This window comes from Mustela lutreola, chromosome 7 (genome assembly GCF_030435805.1).
Source record: "Mustela lutreola isolate mMusLut2 chromosome 7, mMusLut2.pri, whole genome shotgun sequence".
Classification (NCBI taxonomy): Eukaryota; Metazoa; Chordata; class Mammalia; order Carnivora; family Mustelidae; genus Mustela; species Mustela lutreola.
The window spans coordinates 143,183,986-143,202,980 of NC_081296.1; the positions used below are offsets into that span (position 1 = coordinate 143,183,986).

At 37.1% G+C, this 18,995-nt stretch overlaps 1 protein-coding gene across 5 annotated transcripts in view; it reads left to right on the forward strand.

The window, feature by feature from the left end:
- The window catches only part of PPP4R4 (protein phosphatase 4 regulatory subunit 4), a 103,299-nt gene that overhangs the window by 38,996 nt on the left and 45,308 nt on the right, over nt 1-18,995 (forward strand). For 3 of the 5 annotated variants that reach the window (XM_059182995.1, XM_059182996.1, XM_059182998.1), the window contains 3 exons: nt 16,242-16,389; nt 16,894-16,967; nt 18,439-18,545. In XM_059182995.1, coding sequence (XP_059038978.1) covers nt 16,242-16,389; nt 16,894-16,967; nt 18,439-18,545 — 329 coding nt within the window. Of the gene's footprint in view, nt 1-12,736; nt 12,838-12,943; nt 13,317-16,241; nt 16,390-16,893; nt 16,968-18,438; nt 18,546-18,995 lie in introns of those variants that run through there. The other 2 variants (XM_059182999.1, XM_059183000.1) reach the window with 2 other exon arrangements.

Below are 18,995 nucleotides of genomic sequence, written 5' to 3' on the forward strand. Positions count from 1 at the left end.
AGAAAAAGAGCATTCCCAAAGTGAGCATTTAGTAATGATGGCATTCTCATTCATTTGTGAATGTTGACTGAGCCCAGGCACTGTTGTAAGCAGTGGGAAGATAGAGGTGAACCAAACAGAACTTGCCCTCAAAGAGCGTCCTGTTTCCTGGGGGAAACAGACATAAAATACCTAAGTGACTTTAAGAACAGCATAAAGGGACAGGCTTATCTGCCCTGCATTGGGAAGTCAAAGAAAGCCTCTTTCAGAGCTGAAAATCAAAGGCATAAGAGGAAGCAGCCATTTGAAGAGTCAGGAAGGAATGGTCCAGGCAGACGAGGTAGCAGAGAGCCCTAGGTTGGAACCGGAAGACACGTGTGGTTGGAACGCAGCGGGCATGGGCAGGGTGTGACTTGAAAAGAGGTTAGAGAGATCCTCAGTGACAGAGCACGCAGGAGGCGTTCTTTCTTAGGACAGTGGAAACCCTTTGAGCAGAGTGGTGGCTTATTTCGTTTACATTTTACGATGCTGATCATTTTGATAATTGTGTGGCAAGTGGCTTGGAGCGGGAGAATTAGGAAAATACAGCACTTGTCCTTGTGATATGTGAGGGTGGCTTGGATTAGGCCAGCTAGCTGGGACAGAGGGGAGTAGTGGCTATATTAGAGACACAGTTACTGAGGCGAAATGCACACAACTTTCTATGAATTGGTTGTGGGAGGTGGGAGATACCATCTGGATTTCTGGGTTGAGCATCTGTATGGTTCTGCAGGTTCTGAGTGTCTTGGCTGGTTGCTTATTAAATCCATGGGAACAGTAGTTTGCATACTTACTAATCTGTGGATGATTTACTTTTAGAAAATTTAAAGATACAAACAATCGATACTCTATGTGTAAGAAGCTAATCATTCCTGAGATGGTTGGCACATTTACAAGAGGAAGATAAGAAGCTTTTAGAACTCATCTTTAGCTTATTTTCACCTTAAAGAGCATCAGACACAGTGATGAGGAAGCTCTTATAAAATTTCATGGGTGATATTTTTTGTTGTTGTTGTAATTACATTTGCATTTCATCCTTAAAATAATATATTAACTGAACAACTTTTTAAAAAAAGATTTTATTTATGTATTTGATAGAGAGAGAGAGAGCACAAGTAGGCAGAGCAACAGGGAGTGGGAGAGGGAGAAGCAGGCTCTCTGCTGAGCAGGGAGCCCAATGCAGGGCTTAATCCCAGGACCCTGCAATCATGACCTGAGCCGAAGGCAGACGCTTAGCCCGCTGAGCCACCTCGGTGTTCCTGAATAATGGCTTTTAATACGGGTTGCTATTTTCACTGTTTTAGAGGTAAAGGAATTTAAGATTAAAAAATGGCAGAAACAGGGCGCCTGGGTGGCTCAGCTGGTTAAAGCCTCTGCCTTCGGCTCACATCATGATCCCAGGGTCCTGGGATCGAGCCCCACATCAGGTTCTCAACTCAGCGGGAGCCTGCTTCTCCCTCTCTCTCTGCCTGCCTCTCTGCCTACTTGTGATCTCTGTCAAATAAATAAAAAAAATCTTTTTAAAAAAATGGCAGAAACAGAGTCAGGACTAGAATTGAGCTAATCCATAGTATTTCTGTAATTTACTTTGTAAATTATATCTGAAGTGTGTACAATGAATGATAATTCTACCAGGTCACTCATCTCAAGGTTAAGTTTAAATAAGAATCCAGGAAGGAAGTATTTTGACCTCCAATTTAAATTTCCTAGATTAGAGAACGTTTAAATATAGTTGTTATAATGTATTCATGTTCTACGAGTTAATCATAGGGTAGCTTTTGTAAAGAAATTTTTTTCCTGTGGTCTTTATTAAAATAGTCTGAGTTCTTTTCCACAGTATAATAAATTGGGATCTTAGATGTTAGATTTCAATATTTGACTTGAACTTCTGGTTACTTAGAAGTGAAAGAATTTGACTTTCAAGATAAATTTCTAAAATACTATGGTCTTTTATAAAATTTGAAGTGGTAGTGATATAATCATACCATGTAACATTCATGATTCCTTTTTTTTAAAAAAAGATTTTATTTATCTATTTGATAGACATTGAGAGAGGGAATATAAACAGAGGGAGTGGGAGAGGGAGAAACAGGTTTCCTGCTGAGCAGGGAGCCCGATGCAGGGCTCTATCCCAGGACCCTGGCATCATGACCCGAGACGAGGGCAGACGTTGAACAACTGAGCCACCCAGGTGCTCCAGTGACTCCTTTTATAATGAATTATGAAAAATGTCTCTGTCTGTTGAGTTATTGAATTCTTTTAATTGTTTTTCCACTTATTTTGGGAACCCCAAATTTATGGTATAAAATTATATATTAGAAAATGTGCCATGTTAGGAACAGATAAAAGTAAATACAGCTAACATTTCTTGAGGTCTTACTATGTGTCAGAAACTATACTCTCTGGAACACTTTGTGCATTTTTATTTTTTGAATGCTCACAGCAGTTCTATAAGGGTCAGTCGAGAGAGGAAGAAGAAACTTAGTTGAATAATTTGCCGGAGGTCACAAAGCTGGCAAGTGGCATAATCAGGTTTGAACAGGAAGTCTGGCTTCCAAGTCTTCCCTCTTAACTATTACACAACCTCCTCATTAGCTGATCATGACTGCAGCAGATCTATAATGTGTAATTTTACTTCTCAAGCCTTAGCCATCTCTCATCTGGTTACACAGCAGCTTCCTTGCTGGACCTGTCCTTTTTACAGGTCCAGCAAGATCCAGCAAGGACCTGTATTTATATTTAAATAAAATTTTATTTATTTAAATAATAATAATAATAATTATATTATTATAATAAATTATAAATAAAATTTATTTATGTAGGGACAATATATAATTTTTTGACAAAATTGTGTATAGAGTGTACAACATAACAATTTAATATATTTATACAATGTGAAATGATTATTGCAGTCAAGTTAATTAATACATCCATCATCTCACATAGTTATCTTTTTTCCTTCGGAGAGATCTTTTAAAATCATCAATAATTCTTCTTGCATGAAAATTAAGTGATGTGGCAAGCAGAATACAGCCTCCCAAAGAGATCAGGGGCCTATAAATATTCCCTTAATTAGGAAAAGAATTTCTGCAGATGTAGTGAAGGGTCTGGAGATAGGAAGATTATCCTGGACCTGGGTAGGTCCTAATGTCATCACATGCATCCTTACAAGAGGAAAGCGGCAGTAGATGTGACACAGGGGAGGAGAAGGCCATGTGAAGAGGAGGCAGAGAGGGGAGTGATGTGACCACAAGACAAAGAATGCCCGAAACCACTAGAAGCTGGAAGAAGCAAGGGATGGATTCTACCCTAGGGCCTCCCGAAGGAGCATAGCCAACATTTTGCATTTTGCATTTTTGCATTTTGATTTTGGCTAAAAAATACTGATATAAGACTTATGGCCTTCAGAACCATGAAAAAAATACATTTCTGTTGTTTTGAGCCACTCAGTTTATTGTAATTTATTATAGCAGTCACAAGAAACTAATAAAAGTGACTTCCCATTTCAGGTAGAATAAAACTTACTATGTCCTTAAAGGACTTTGTCGAGCTTTCTGAACTCATCCCCTACCATTCTCTTCTCTTTCTTCCTTAATGGTTGTATCCTTAATGGTCTCATTTATCCCAGTCTCCCCAGAAACTAAACAGTGCTTGGCAAACAATAGGCACTCAACAATGATTTAAAAATGAGCATTGTTAGAACTTAATATTTTAAGACAGTAAGCATCTGTCTAAAAGTCCAGTGACACACTGGCCTGATCCACTGATAGCATTCTTGGATGAAAAGTCAAAACACTTATCAGTACAGTGATATGATGGTGATTTACAGTCCCAGGGAGACCTTTTCTGGGAAGTAGGAGAAATATGCATAATAAGGAAAGAATGAGAGAGACATAAGATGAAATTTAGTCATTTGAGATTAGCAGATGTGGTCTACCAAACTGATTCAGAAAAAATTTGTTCATTTTACTTTTATTAATTTTACATGGCATTATTTTCATTAATGGAAATAATAGAAAAATATGTTTCTGCTAATGTGATTATTTTTTTAGAATATTTTGTATCTACTGAATGTAGGTAGATTTTTTTTTAAAGATTTCATTTTCAGATTTTTGAGGAAAACCTTTACTGTGTAAATATAGATGAATATAAATTTAAAAACTTAGCTTTACTTACTATTAAAGTCTTATTTCAAGTGGCACAGAGGTGTGGATAACCAATAATATAAGGAACACATTCTGTGGGTTAGGTACTGTGCTTACTGCTTTATCACGCCCTTTTAAACTTCTCGTCACAACTCTACCTGATGTATTTATTCTCATTTCATAATTGATAAGATCCAGGCTTAAAAAATTCATTGTTTGACTATGAATATTTTGTTGGGAGTTTTCTAAGAAGCATGAGATTACATAACTTACTTGAAGAGTATACGAAAGAGAGAATAAAATACTAAAAGGGTGGCAAAGACCCCAGAAAAATGTGTGTTAACCAAATCCGAAGAGACACCAAATTGTGGGGGGAAGAAGGGGGATAAAATGAAGTTCAAAAAAAATAAATTAAAAAAAAAAAAAAAAAGAAAAGTTCACCAAGAAAAAGAGAAATAGTTTTAACTAAAAGCATTTTTAAAAAGATTTTATTTTTTCATATGGGAGAGAGATCACAAGTAGGCAGAGAGGCAGGCAGAGGGAGGGGGGAAGCAGGTTCCCTGCTGAGCAGAGAGCCCGATGTCGGTCCTCCATCCAAGGACCCTGAGCCAAAGGCAGAGGCTTAACCCACTGAGCCACCCAGGTGCTCTTAACTAAAAGTATTAAAGAGCATAAACAGATGATACAAATTGATTTTTTTCTTTGATTTGCAGCTTAAAAGTAAAAGTACTTGTCTTCCTCACAGAAGGTGATATTTTCTGAGATAAGTTAAAAGTTACATCCTGAGAAAAGCAAAAGGATTTTGTGGAAGCAACACATTTATACATAATAAACAGAACATGGTGTTCCAGACACCCTACCAGTCCTAAAAAGTGCACAGTGTAGAAGTGTCTTGACAGGCTAAACATTTAGTGACACTCTAATGTAAAGGAAGAAAATGAAATAATGCCTCTAATGTAAGATAATGGAAAACAACCATTAGGGTTAGAATTGACCTTACTAGGAGGCTTTTTTGGGCTAGGAAGCATAAAATTATATAACATTTTTTTTTCTAGTCACTTAAAAAAAAAGAAAGAAAAAGGAAGAGAGAGGCAGTATTAACTAAAGAAGTTAGGGAATATGAACAGACTATACAAAGCACTCTTTCTTCTGGGGTTTATGGTTCAAAAATAAAAGTACATTGACCCACACTCATTTTGAAAATAATGTTTATGTTGTGTTTTTTTTTTTTTTATCTATTTGTGCTTAAGGATAAAATAGATTAATATCATTCATTATTTTACAGTATTTAAATTCAGTGGAAACATTTACTGAGTGTATCATTTTCTGGGCATATATAAAATGTTATATTAGCTAATATTCCTAATAAACCTAAAAATATTGCCTTTCAGTAAATTCTGTTAGAGACATGAGTTTCTTATTCATTTGTCATTTTTACCTTGCTTACCATAAAAATGAACTAGAACTTTTAAAATTCTTAATTAGGAAATTCTTCATTTCTATGATAGTGGGACCACTGTTACTACTTGAATATTGTTTCTATTTAAGGCATTTGAGTAGTATTTAGGATCATTTATAGACATTTTTATTTACAATCCTTGCAAAAGTATAAAACCTAGAAAATATTTGCAGATTATACTGTAATACGGATCCCTAATGTTTGATTAAAACTTTATGGATTAACTAACCTTTTGGCAGTGGTGAACTAAATATCCTAGAAATTTCTCAAATTAGAATATCTAGAAGTTCTAGATAAAATACAGCAAGCATTCTTTTAAATGTTAGTTAAGCCTTTTAGGGAGGAAGGACTATTCAGGGCTCAAAAACAAAGCAATCAGTTCTACTTCTACCTAAGGTATGGAAATGTGCAAGAAAACATTACTCCTGTGCTAATAACAATGAAAAAACAGGAGAGCACATCAAATGGCTTTGAGACAATGTCAGGTGATCTAATATATGTGCAATTGGAGTCTCAGAATGAGGAAAGAGAGAACAGAGAAGAACTATTTGAAGAAATAATGGCCAAGGCTTTTCTGAAGTTAATGAACAAGAACAACCCAAAGATCCAAAAGCCCAGAGGATCTGAAGCTTATACACACACACACACATACACACACACACACCACACACCTCTAGGTATATCATGATCAAACTGCTGAATATAAAAAGAAAAGAGAGACAATCTTGGGAACAGCCAGAGATGAAAGAAACATTACAAACAGAGGAATAAATGTGAGAGTAAAGCAGACTTCTGGTCAGAAATAATGCAGATTAAAGGGCAGTGGAATGTTAGAAATACTAAAAGCAAGAAAAAAATGTCAACAAGAAATCTGCGCCCAGTGAAAATATCTTTCAAGGATGAAACTAAAATGCTATTTTCTTTAGTCAAACAGAAATTGAAAGGGTTCTTTGTACCAGACTTATTCTACAAGAAATGCTAAGGGATATTTTCAGGTAGAAGTAGCGTGATAAGAGATGGACATTGAATTTACCTGAAGAAATAAAAAGCACCAGAAATGGTAAAAATTTGGGTAAATGTAAATGAAGTAACAATGCAATGCAAATTCTTCAGAAAATAGAGGGTGTCAGAGTAAGTCATTCTGTGAGGTGGACATTACCCTGATACCCAAATGAGACATAGACATTACAAAACCAAAAAGCTGTAGATGCATATCCCTCATGAGTTTACATGAAACATCTGAAAAACAGCAAATCAAATTCAACAACATAAAAAAGGATAATATATCATGACCAGTTGGAGTTTAGCTCAGGAATTTAGAGTTGGTTCAAAATTAAAAAAATGAATCGATGTGAGTTTTTATATCAACAAACTAAAAAGAAAAAAAAAATACACCACCATTCAATCATCTCAGTAGATTTAAGAAAAGCATTTGATAAAAATCTGTCATTCCTGAAAAACAAAACAAAACAAACCCAGCAAACTAGGAATAGAGAGGGGTTTTCTCTGAAAAATGTATAGGCAAGGGTGAAAAGACTGAATTCACTTAAGGGTAAAAGACTGAATTCTTTCCCCTAAGATCAGGAATAAGCCAAGAGTGTCCACTCTTACCGCCTTGTTCAGTGTTACACTGGACATATGTAGTATGGCAACAAAATTAATAAAAGGCACTTACATTGCAGAGAAAAAAATAACATTAAAAAATAACATTATCTATGATGGAATCTACAGAAGAAAAACAATCGAACTAAATAAGTATAGAAAGGTTGGCGGATACCAGATCAATATACAAATCAATTGTATTTCTACACAAGCAGCAAACAACTGGACACTGAAGTTTTTGTAAATTACCACAGTTGCATTAAAATGCATAATACCTGAGGATCAATTGGATAAATGATATGTAAGACCTGTATACAGAAAATGGTAGAACATTGCTGAGAGAAATAATATAAGGACTAAGTGAATCGAAACACCATGTTCTTGGATCAGAAGATTCCATATTGTTAAGATGTCAGTTATTCCCATATCAATCTATATATTTAATGTAAGATAATAGAAATTCCAACAGGTTATGTTTTGTTTTTGTTTATTTGTTTTTGGTTGGAAATGACAAGCCAATACTAAGATGCATATGAAAATACACAAGATCAAAAACAGCCAAAACAACTTTGAAAAAGAGAAGCAAAGTTGGAGGACTTTTTGCTGTCTGATTTTGAGATACAATATATATCTACAGCAGTTAAGACCATGTGATAATTGGGCGCCTGGGTGGCTCAGTGGGTTAAGCCGCTGCCTTCGGCTCGGGTCATGATCTCAGAGTCCTGGGATCGAGTCCCGCATCGGGCTCTCTGCTCAGCAGGGAGCCTGCTTCCCTCTCTCTCTCTCTGCCTGCCTCTCTATCTACTTGTGATTTCTCTCTGTCAAATAAATAAATAAAATCTTAAAAAAAAAAAAAAAGACCATGTGAAAAATAAATCCCATGTACACATTGCCAGTGGATTTTAGTACAGGTGCAAAGGCAGTTCAGTGTAGAGAGTCTTTTCAAGAAATGGTACTAGGTTAATTGGGGAAAAAGTCCACACCATGTACCTCACACCATGTACAAAAATTTAATTCAAAATAGACTGTAAAACTAAATCTTAAACACTAAAGTTGCAAAAAACTTATAGAAGAAAACAAAATCTTTGTGACCTTGGGTCAGTCAGAGGTTTTTTACATATGACACTAAAAGCATGATCCATAGAAGAAAAAATTGGTATGTTTGACCTCATGAAAATTTTAAGCTTCTGCTCTTCGGAAGATACTGTTAACAGAATGAAAAGAGAAAACCTAGAATGGGAGAAAATACTCATGGATCCCATATCTGATGAAGGACATGTGTTCAGAATACATAAACTCTCCAAATTCAATAATAACAAGGGAAAACCCTGATTTTTTAAAAAATGGGCAAAAAAATTTGACCATATGCTTCACTAAAGAAGATTTATGGATGGCCAGTATGCATAAGAAAAGTCCCATTAGATACATGTAGATAAATCTGTACACTTGTTAGATTATTTGCACTGAAAAACCCTGACCGTTATCTTTTCAGACATTTTCTAATATGCTTCTGCCTAATGCTCTTCTTCTGTGACTTGAATTTCGCATTCATGATATCTTCTATGTCTTTTACCTTCTTTTCCATTCTTTTCTCTTTGTGACTCAGTCCAATTGATTTATCCTGACCCATGGTTTAATTCACCGATTCATTTGTGTCTAATCTGATTTTGATTATTATACTTTTCAGGTCTAGAATTTCTAATTAGCTCTTTAAAAAATCTGCCACATCTCCTTGAACCACATATGTGTCAGATAACACCAATACCCAGAGCACTTTTTGGTGTATTTCTGTTTTCTGCTTCTGCTGGTTCTCATTCATATAATCTTATCTCTTCATGTGTTTTCATATTCTTGATTGTGTGTTTGATCTTGTATTTGATAAATCGTTTGTAGAAATAGATTGAGCCCTAGGGTGATACCTTCCTCTGGAAAGGAATATGTTTTCTTCTGGGAGCTACTTACCTGCACTATCAATATAGTCTCAGTTAATCCAGTGACAGATAGTGTATGGTTTACAGCTGGGCTGCTCATCCTACAAAGACCAATTTCCTTCAGGATCATTCTTATCTATTCCCAGGGCTCTTACTGAGGCCTCCACAAGACTCAAAAAAGTCACTGAAGCTCTTAGCCTCTCAGGAGCCTTTTCTCGAATTAGCAAGTGACCCTAGAGGATAACAGGCTCCAAATTACATGCATATCTTCCTGGAACACCATTGTCTCTTGGATCTTGGGTGGGTAATTATTCCAGTGATGGGTAATATAGTATGGGTAATTTTTTTAGTTTTGCATGGGTAGCCTTGTTAGTTTCCATATACCTTTATGCAGATGGATTTTGTATTTTGTCCAGTTTTTTTTACTAATTATCATCATCTGGAGAGGTGATTAGAATGATCTAGTCTGCCATTATGAAGTTCCCTTCACTTTTCTTCTTGGTTGAATCTTGAAATGATATTAACTAAAATGTTTCTGTTCATGTACCTGCATATACCCTTCCATCACGACCTGATATCACCTTTACCCCCATACAAAAAAAAATTGATTGTTTTCCAGTGATGTGTTAGGAATAATCTTGCACTTTAAATATTCACCAAAACATTTGTGATCACTCTCATTTTTTAAACTTTGAGTTCTTCAATCCCTTTATTTTGTTGGGATGAAATTATGTTAAGAGTAGCAGATCTCCACTCTTAGTCTCATCTACAATCTCGTCTACGCCCAAGTCTTTAAATATTATCTATATACGTTGCATCTATTCTATATAAATTCTCTTATTTACAGCGACCTGTCAGAGCAACAGATCTGTATATGCAGTTTTCTGTTCCCAGTCTCTACTTGGATGCCTGAGAGGCCTCTCAGAGTTAACAAATCCAAAACTCAGCTTCTGCCACTTCCCCTCGCCACCAGTGTCCCCTGTCCTCATGTGTAACATTATTATCCCCCTGGTTTTCAAGGCGGGATTTTGGGAGTCGTCCTTGATACCATCGCTTCTTTTACTACTCGCTCCTGCGGTCCCGTTCCGTTAGGTCTTCGGTTTTCTGTGGAATCCACCCACCTCTCCAACCACACCAGCTCTGCCCTCGTCCAAACTATGCGGATTTCCTCGGACGAGGGTGACTGCTTCCCAAGGGATCCCTGCCTCCCACTTCCCTCCCATTCCACCGTAACTTACTGCTTTCTGACTCATTCTCTTCTTAAGAGTCAGCATGCTATTTCGAAGCATTTAAGACTAAGAGTATTCTCTTGCTGAATGCATCTGAGGCCCTGCGTGGTTGGGGCTCCTTCTACTTGACCCTCCTCAGCTCCTTCTCTCACTCTGCTCTAGGGACACTGATCTTTCAGTTTCTGAATCTGCCATGCTTCTTACTTCTTAGTGCTCGCTTGCTAATTCTTCTTGCTTGTCTACCTCTCTTTACCCCAACTTTTGTCTAATTATCCTTTCTTTTCTTACAAGTCAGTTGTCACTTCTCAATGATCCCCTCTCAAAAGAGATCAGGTCGCCTGTTAGATGTTCTTATACCATCCGTGCTCCTTATCCTCAGCTCTTGTCACAGTTGTAACTACGGTGTTAACAGGCATACTGTTAGCCCTGCTCATTTCTGAGTCTCTAGCACCTGGCACAGTGCCTCGAATGTCACTAAATATTTGTTGAATGTTTGTGAATATAAGGAAGCAAGAGGAGTCCTTCAAAGGTAGGGGCACAACGTTTGACTTTTCTCCAGTTTCTCAGAATACTTTGTATGATGCTTAATAAATAGCTGTGAATGAAATTAAAATCATATTGTTATCAGACTTAGATCTTCGTTGGGCTACTTTAAGAAGAATATTAGAAGGGACTAGATTAGGATAGACTGACAAGAGTGAAAGCCCTATTTCCACCTTCTTATAGACATTTGCCACTTTCCAGTGCTGCTTCCTGCATCCAAGAAAACAACTTATAATTTTTCAAAATATATTTGACTAATTAAATATGGCTACAGTGGATGATTTGATATGGTTACTGACAGTACTATACCTAGCAAATAGATATTTATTTGATAAGCACATCTTTTCTTTGCAGTGTTATATAGCTTTTTTTTTTTTTAAGATTGTATTTATTTGAGAGAGAAAGAGAGAGAGAGAGAGAGAGAGAGAGAGAAAGAACACACAAGTGGTGGGGAAGGGCAGAGGGTGGGAGACATAGTCTCCTTGCTGAGCAGGGAGCCAACGTGGGGCTCAGTTCAAGGACCCTGGGATCATGACCCAAGCTGAAGGCTGATGCTTAACTGACTGAGCCTCCGGGGCCTCCTATATAGCTCTTTATTTACATTCTAGGCCTAACTTGTAAGATTACATGAGTCTAATTATTATATGTAAAAATGACTTTTTTGGGCAGAGTAGCCCAATTAGAACTTCAGTTTTAAAACCACTGTCGTGAAATGTTTTTCTTTGTTAGGTGTTGTCATGATCTTGCGGGGAAGGGTGTGTGGTCACATGTCAGCAGCCATATGACAGTTACGATTGGCATTGGTATTTCCTTTGCGGAAAGAGATCTTTGGGATATTGCTACGTGTACCTCCTCATGAACCTTGCTAATCACTGAAACACAGATTTAAAGAAGGGAAAAACATATCCCTCTTAGTCCTGTTCCTGTCTCCACTTTATTTTCCCTTTTTCGCTCTCAGAGTCTGATTTCGGGGCTCTCAACTAGTTCTCCCCCCGACTTTATTTTAGAGTACAGCATGGCAGCCAGTGATGGGGGAAAAAAAAAGGTAGAGTGAATTGTTAAAGGTACCCAAGTTGGCATGTTCCAATTATTCATATTTAACTCAGTTTTAAAGTCATAAATATTATCATTTAATAATGAAAAGAGTTGTTTACCATTATTGTTAGTCATAAAAGTTCTCACAACTGTGATTCTCAAAACCCAGGTAATTTACATGTCCCAAGTCTTCAGTGTTTTAGTATTTAGATTCCTATTATTTAATTTCAAAACAATCAATGATATTCTCTCTAGAAAATATAAAAAGATACTTTATAATGTTAGGGCTCCTTTACCTTTAGCCAGCACCATTTGTGGTAAATATATTTACCAGTTTAAATCAGTAAGTTCAGTCTCCAAATGTGTGAATCCAAAATATTTGTTCTTTTGGAATACGCCAGTGATTTATTTAATGTTCTCGATGTCGTGCCTTGTAAGGAGGAATATCTTCCTGATGTATACAGTGTGGGTTTGCTGGAGACAGAGCAGTCGCCCTCTAGGCAAGGACTGTATTCTGCGGTTTTACAAAACGCTCTCTCGTACTAGTCATGCTAACTACAGAATGAATTTAAACAGCGAAGTGTCTAGGACATTCTCCTTCCTCAAGTGGGAATAGTTTTTAAAATTTGGAGATGTACCATGTACTCATTTATCAAATGTCTCATTTCATTTTTGAGGACTTCAGGTTGGAATGCCAGCCAGACGGTATTCTGTAAGAGGAGCCTGACTGGCACTAAGGCATGCACTTAAGCAATAGAGGAATTTCCTTTTCAGTGTCTTCCAAGGTCCATGAGGATGCACACTTATTTACCCAGAGTATGGATCTCACTATGTTTGTCCAGAGGGTGTGACTCTGTGGAGGAGAACACTTACTGGTAAGTGTCAAACTCTTATTGTATTATATTTCAGAAAAACATGTTTAGAAATGAACTGATTTTTAGCAGTGATAAAATCTCTTAGTCTGTGCTGGTTTCTTAACAGTGGACAGTCCCCGATGTTGAAGTCAGCACAACAAGAGAAAAACCCAAATCCTGATAAGATTTGAGGATTTTTCGAAAATTAAGTGCAGACTAGTTGGGGCACATGTTCCTGCGGGAGTCAAGACTAAATAATGCAGTAAGAAGATACGAAGTTGGAGAGCTTCTCATGTTCTTCTTTTGCATAAAGTTTGCATATGCACAAAACCCAAGACTGTAATGGCTTTCAGAGGGGCAGAATTACATCTCTTGGAACTTAAAACCGCAGACTCCTGTGACCCGGAATGTATACTCTGGCCCTCATGATATAGTTTAATATTTCCCTGCACCATACTTTGTATTTCTAAATAAAAGCTGTGTGTTCTGAAACCTGTAAATGATGTATACTGGCCACATCAAATCTTTTAAATTAAGCGTGTTTTTCAAATCCAGAATGATTACTGTGGAACAGATGTTTGGTTTAGAAACAGTAAAACAAGGAGACACGGGAGGGCTGACTTCAGAGACCTGTTGCTGCTTTACGCTGCTTTTTGCTTCACGCCCATCATTCCTTCTCTTTTTCTTTCAGCAAAGAACTCTTAAGATATGTAATTGGCTATTGGTTGAAAAACCTTGTAAAGTGACGTTTGTGTGTGTGTGATACCAAAGTCTGAATGTGCAGTAGGTTTCCTGGGAATTAACCATACCGCTTCAACATTTGCCACGGGAAAGCCACTGCCAGATCTGCACTGTCGCGTGAAGGCTTGGGATTGATTTTGGCCAGGCCTTAGTAAGTGACGAACGGAAGTGCAGAATCCATGAGGAAGAATTTCAAAACTTAGCTTTGGCATCAGGGAGACGAGGGTTAAGTCTTCAGAGTTGCCGGTCACTAGCTCAAAGAACATGGACAATCCCGAGTCTGGTTCTTTTGCTTTGAAATGACATGTTATGTCCCGGAACAATCATTGGCCATGCGCCCACCCTATGAATCAAGACGTCTGAGTTCTTGTTGTGCATCGCAGCTGCAGAGATGCTGGGGGAGAAGGTGGCAGGAATGTCTCCTGATTGGCGTGATAGAGAGAGGGTGGAGAATGCATTTGTGTGCGATCCTTTTTTGCTTTGCCTTTGTCTCATTCTCCCAATCCCTAATCTTTAGGACGCTCCTCAAAATCTCTTGAAGCCACCTATTAGGAGATGTGGAAAATGTTTGTGAAGGGAGAGAATGTCAAGAGCAGGAAGTTTAGGTCAAAGGATAAGAGCTGCTCAGTCATCTGGCAATTTCTTCCTGAATGGCTGCTGCGTGCCAGGAGGTGGGCGCAGCTGTGAGCACAGCAGCCAGAAACTCTTGCCGTCCTGAAGCTGGTGTTTCGGGGTGCAAGACTGGCCATAAGCACGTGAGCATGTTGGGAGAGTAGAGATAATGCATCCCTGGAAAAAGGAGGTGGTGAGAGCGTGAGTGGGGGAGGGGCTTTCAGTATAAAATCGGGTCATGGGGGAGGAGCTTCTTGGAAAGGTGATACTTGAATAAGAGGCTTGGGAGAGCTCAGGGAACCCATCACATGGAAATCTGGGAAAAGTGGAAAGTGGGAACAGATCTGGGAAGTCATTGCAAGGACTGACTTAGTTCTGAGTGCCAGAAAGCCCCTGGAGAGTGTTGAGCTGAAAAGTGCCATGATCCGTCTTATTTTTTATAAGAATCTCTCTGGCTACTATGTAGAGACTAGACTGTAGAGGGGCAATGATGGCAGCAGGGACTAGTTAACAGGTTACTGGGATAATTCAGGCTGGAGGTGATGGTGGCTTGGATCAGGGTGGTGGCTGTGGAGGTAGCAAGTGGTCACATTCCGGATCAGGATTGGTCGGCCATCTGTGGCGAGTGAGGGACTGAGCGGAGCTGAGGACTAGCCTCAGAGTTTTGGGGTTGGTGACCACAAGGGCAGGGCTATCATTCACTGCTGACCAAGGTGAAGACTGGAGGAGGAGCAGGTTTTGGGAAGAGATCAGTTCAAGTGAGGACAAGATGAGATTCCTCTTAGATAACCAGATGCAGAGGAGCCAGTGGATGGCCAGTGGTCATTATTTAAATGCCCAGTTTACACGAGTTGCTAAGTCATAATAACTTGGCTTATATGACTTAAATCTCTGAGAAGATGGTACTACAATTCAACTACAATTCACATTTTATAGATTAGGAATTAATATAGAGAGATTGATTTTTTTTTTTTTAAGATTTTATTCATTTATTTGACAGACAGAGATCACAAGTAGGCAGAGAGGCAGGCAGAGAGAGAGAGGAGGGGAAGCAGGCTCCCCGCAGAGCAGAGAGCCCGATGTGGGGCTCCATCCCAGGACCCTGGGATCATGACCTGGGCCGAAGGTAGAGGCTTTAACCCACTGAGCCACCCAGGCGCCCCGAGAGATTAATTTTCTTAAGGTCACAGATATGAAACTTTGTTTTATGGCTGCCAGTTCTACATTGTTCTACCAACTTTATTATGTTAGTTATAAAATAGGAGTTCAAGGGCAATTCCCATAATTGACATAACTGATTAAGCAAAGTAGGACTTTTAACTAACTTTACATTTTACACACACACACACGCATACATTTTCTCTTCTAAAGAAGTAATATCTTTGATGAGGTTTATATGAAAGATTTTTTTTTTTTACTTTTGATGTGTTGAAAACTAATAGGTTTTTACTTTGAATATATGTTAATTTTTTAAAAATGTTGAATGGCAGTGGTTATGAATTCAGTTAATTTTTAGGAGCATTCTTATATTTAAAAAATTCCTTTTAAAAACAGTTTACTGCATGGTCATTTATGTACTCATCAGTGTTTTTAAGGGGGAAAATATATTTGTATAACCTTAAGTGTATTCCTTTTTTATATTAAATGCATAATGTTTATTTTTTGAAGCAGAAATACAAGTAATAAAGACACGTGATTAACCTTTGACATTATTGCTCTTGGTATGATGGCAAACTGTACAAGACAAATAGCAAAATTAGACATTGAGAGCTATCAAAAATCCCTATTCTATTATTCAGAGGTTTATCTATTTTTATAGTTTTCATTTAAAAAGACATGGAATCTTATTTTGTAAATGCCTAAGACATTTAAACTTTTTTGTGGTGTAATGAGTTAAGCAATAAGGAGCAGATTAATAGAGTTTTCTTAAAGTAATAAGAGGAAGCACATATACTTCTAGGTCATATACAGTTATTTTGTGGAATGTGACTATGTTTAGTTTCTCTGACCTTGGATTTTAAAACTTCAAGTTTCTGATTTCTCATCTCTGTAAACTCTTTGTGATTGCGCAGGAAGTCCTGCATGTTGCAGGAGTGGAAATGCAGTTAACAGCTGCAGTGTCGTTCCTGACCATTCTACAGGAAGAATCAGTGTCAATTCATACGTATGCCCACGCCTTCCTCCAAGTCATTCTGCTACACCTGGAACACAGGGATGCAGGTCAGCAGCGCAGCGGGTTCATTCTGTACCTGTTTATCGTGCCTTGGATGCAGCCCATGATGGTTTTCGAATCTTGTTAGCCTGATGAGGATAACTGAATGAGGCCATGGTGGTCATTAGTGTGACTAAAACCAGCCACGGCTCTTTCCTTCCAAAGCCCATGAAATTCAGTGGCCTTGAAAGCTGAAGACTCATTAATTCATCTTAGAAGCTATATTTTTTTCTTAGAATTTTTGAATTTTACAGTATTTATGCAATAGTATCATTGTACAGTGAAAAATACACATTTTAGCTGAAAGATATTCCTCCCCATATTATTTTTAAAGATATAGATGTTTTCTAGATGTTGGTGAGGCAAAAAAAAAAAAAAAATAGAGGAGCTTCTTCAAATAGTAATAAAAATTATCATTCCATTTTATCATTAAGTATTGTTTAACTTAATGGCTGAGTTGAAACTAAATTTGTAAGACATTTAGTTGGGTGTGTTTTTTCTGTGTCGATCAGGTGTCAGCAATGCATGGCTGGAAACTCTTCTGTCTGTGATAGAAGTATTGCCCAAAGAAACCCTAAGACATGAGGTAATTCTTTCTTCCTTATTTATTTATTTATTTATTCAGTAAATACTATTAAGTAAGCCACTCTAAGGTTTTTTGTTTTTGTTTTTGATAAAAAGTTGCATTTAAAAAGAAAAATAAGGTTATTTCCCACTCTGAAAGCAACACATGTTCATTATGGAAAATATGAGTAATACAGAAAACAGTAGGAGGAAAAAGCATGGTTCTGGACTTAACCAAAATCTGAAAAATCATTTCAGATTTTTTCCCTATACATGTTTTTTGTGGACATACTAGTAATCATGGTGAATTTGTATGTGGTTGGTTATTTTTCATGTAGCATTATTTTCCAATGTTATTTTAAACTCACTGGGAGTAGATACAAAATATTTTACTTGTTAAATATTTAAACCTACTTTCAACGTTTTATTATTAAAATAAGGTATTAGTGAGCATCTATGTAGAACTTTTTAAGTTTTTCAGATAATTTTCTTAACTCTACCTTCCAAAAAAGTGGACTTTAGGAGGTTAGAGGACATTCATATTCTTAAGACTCTTACTAGCCATATGTGGAAATGCCTGTTTCCCTGGACTTTACTCAGCAATAGTGTTCCAATTTGATTGATTTATTCATTTCTAAGGGTTTTTTATTTATTCATTTGAGAGAGAGTGAGAGCATGAGCAAGGGGGAAGGTAAGAGGATTACTTAGACAAATTAAAGAGCGGGGCCAGAATCATGGTATTTTTTGTTTTGCTTGTTTGTTGTTGATATTTTTTGAAGATTTTATTCATTTATTTCACAGACAGAGATCACAAGTAGGCAGAGAGGCAGGCAGAGAGAGAGAGAGAGGAGGAAGCAGGTTCCCTGCGGAGCAGAAAGCCTGATGCAGGGCTCCATCCCAGGACCCTGAGATCATGACCTGAGCCGAAGGCAAAGACTTTAACACACTGAGCCCCCCCGGCGCCCCAGAATCATGGTTTTGACCTTCATAGTTCTTTACAGTCGTTCATCGAGTTGTGTCGTTGTGTGTCCAGCATGTACATAATACAGTATCAGGAGTGCATTCAAATGACAGAATTATTTAATAGAATGTATTTGAAGCTATATTGTTTTGCATCCCTTTAAGATAAATATAAAAATTTTATATGGAATAAAAATAAATTTCAGATATGTGGTAATTATCTTATTTTCTTTTGAAAATGTACATTTCACAATGGTATTCTATGTTTGTACGGATCATTGTAGAATTCACCTTAAGCTTTAATTCAGTTTTTATGTGCCCGAGTGGTTTTTAATTATATAATTTTTCATCAACTTTACCTTAGTAAGCCAGAAGGCAAACAAGATGATTTAGGTTGTGAGCACCTCACATTGTAATTCAGGTTCCTTAAAAACACTTAAGACCCTAAAATATTTCTTGAGGAAAGTAGCTGACATTAGTGGCAAGAATATATAAAACTTTGTGAATTTGTTCTCTGAATTTTTTCTCTTTAGATTTTGAACCCACTTGTTTCCAAGGCACAACTTTCCCAAACAGTCCAGTCTCGTTTAGTTAGTTGTAAAATTTTAGGAAAATTGACCAACAAATTTGATGCCCATACGTGAGTATTTGTATATAATTTTTGTTTTACTTTATTCAATTAAATTGATTTAAAATGTATGACGGTCATATGATTAATAATTATATTAGACATATCATTCCATACTCATATAAGCTTAGTTGTTTTAACTTCATAGAATTCTTAAAAGTGTACTTATTCAGATGCATTTCTTCTGATCTCATGGCATTTCAAAATCAATACGGTTAACTTTTTTTCTATTTCTCATCTTAATCTTCTCTTTCACACACCTAATGTAATTTTGAACATAAAATGGTATGACTCTATAGACTTCAAAAATTGTCAAACCTACCTAAAGATAGACTTTCTGGTTTCTTCCATTATTGTTATGAATTCATTATTTAGAATTTGAAAAATTTGAGGTTTTATGGAGAATCTTAATAGTTTATATGTTACTCTCTGCCCAGATGATAAATCCCAAGTGGAAAGAAT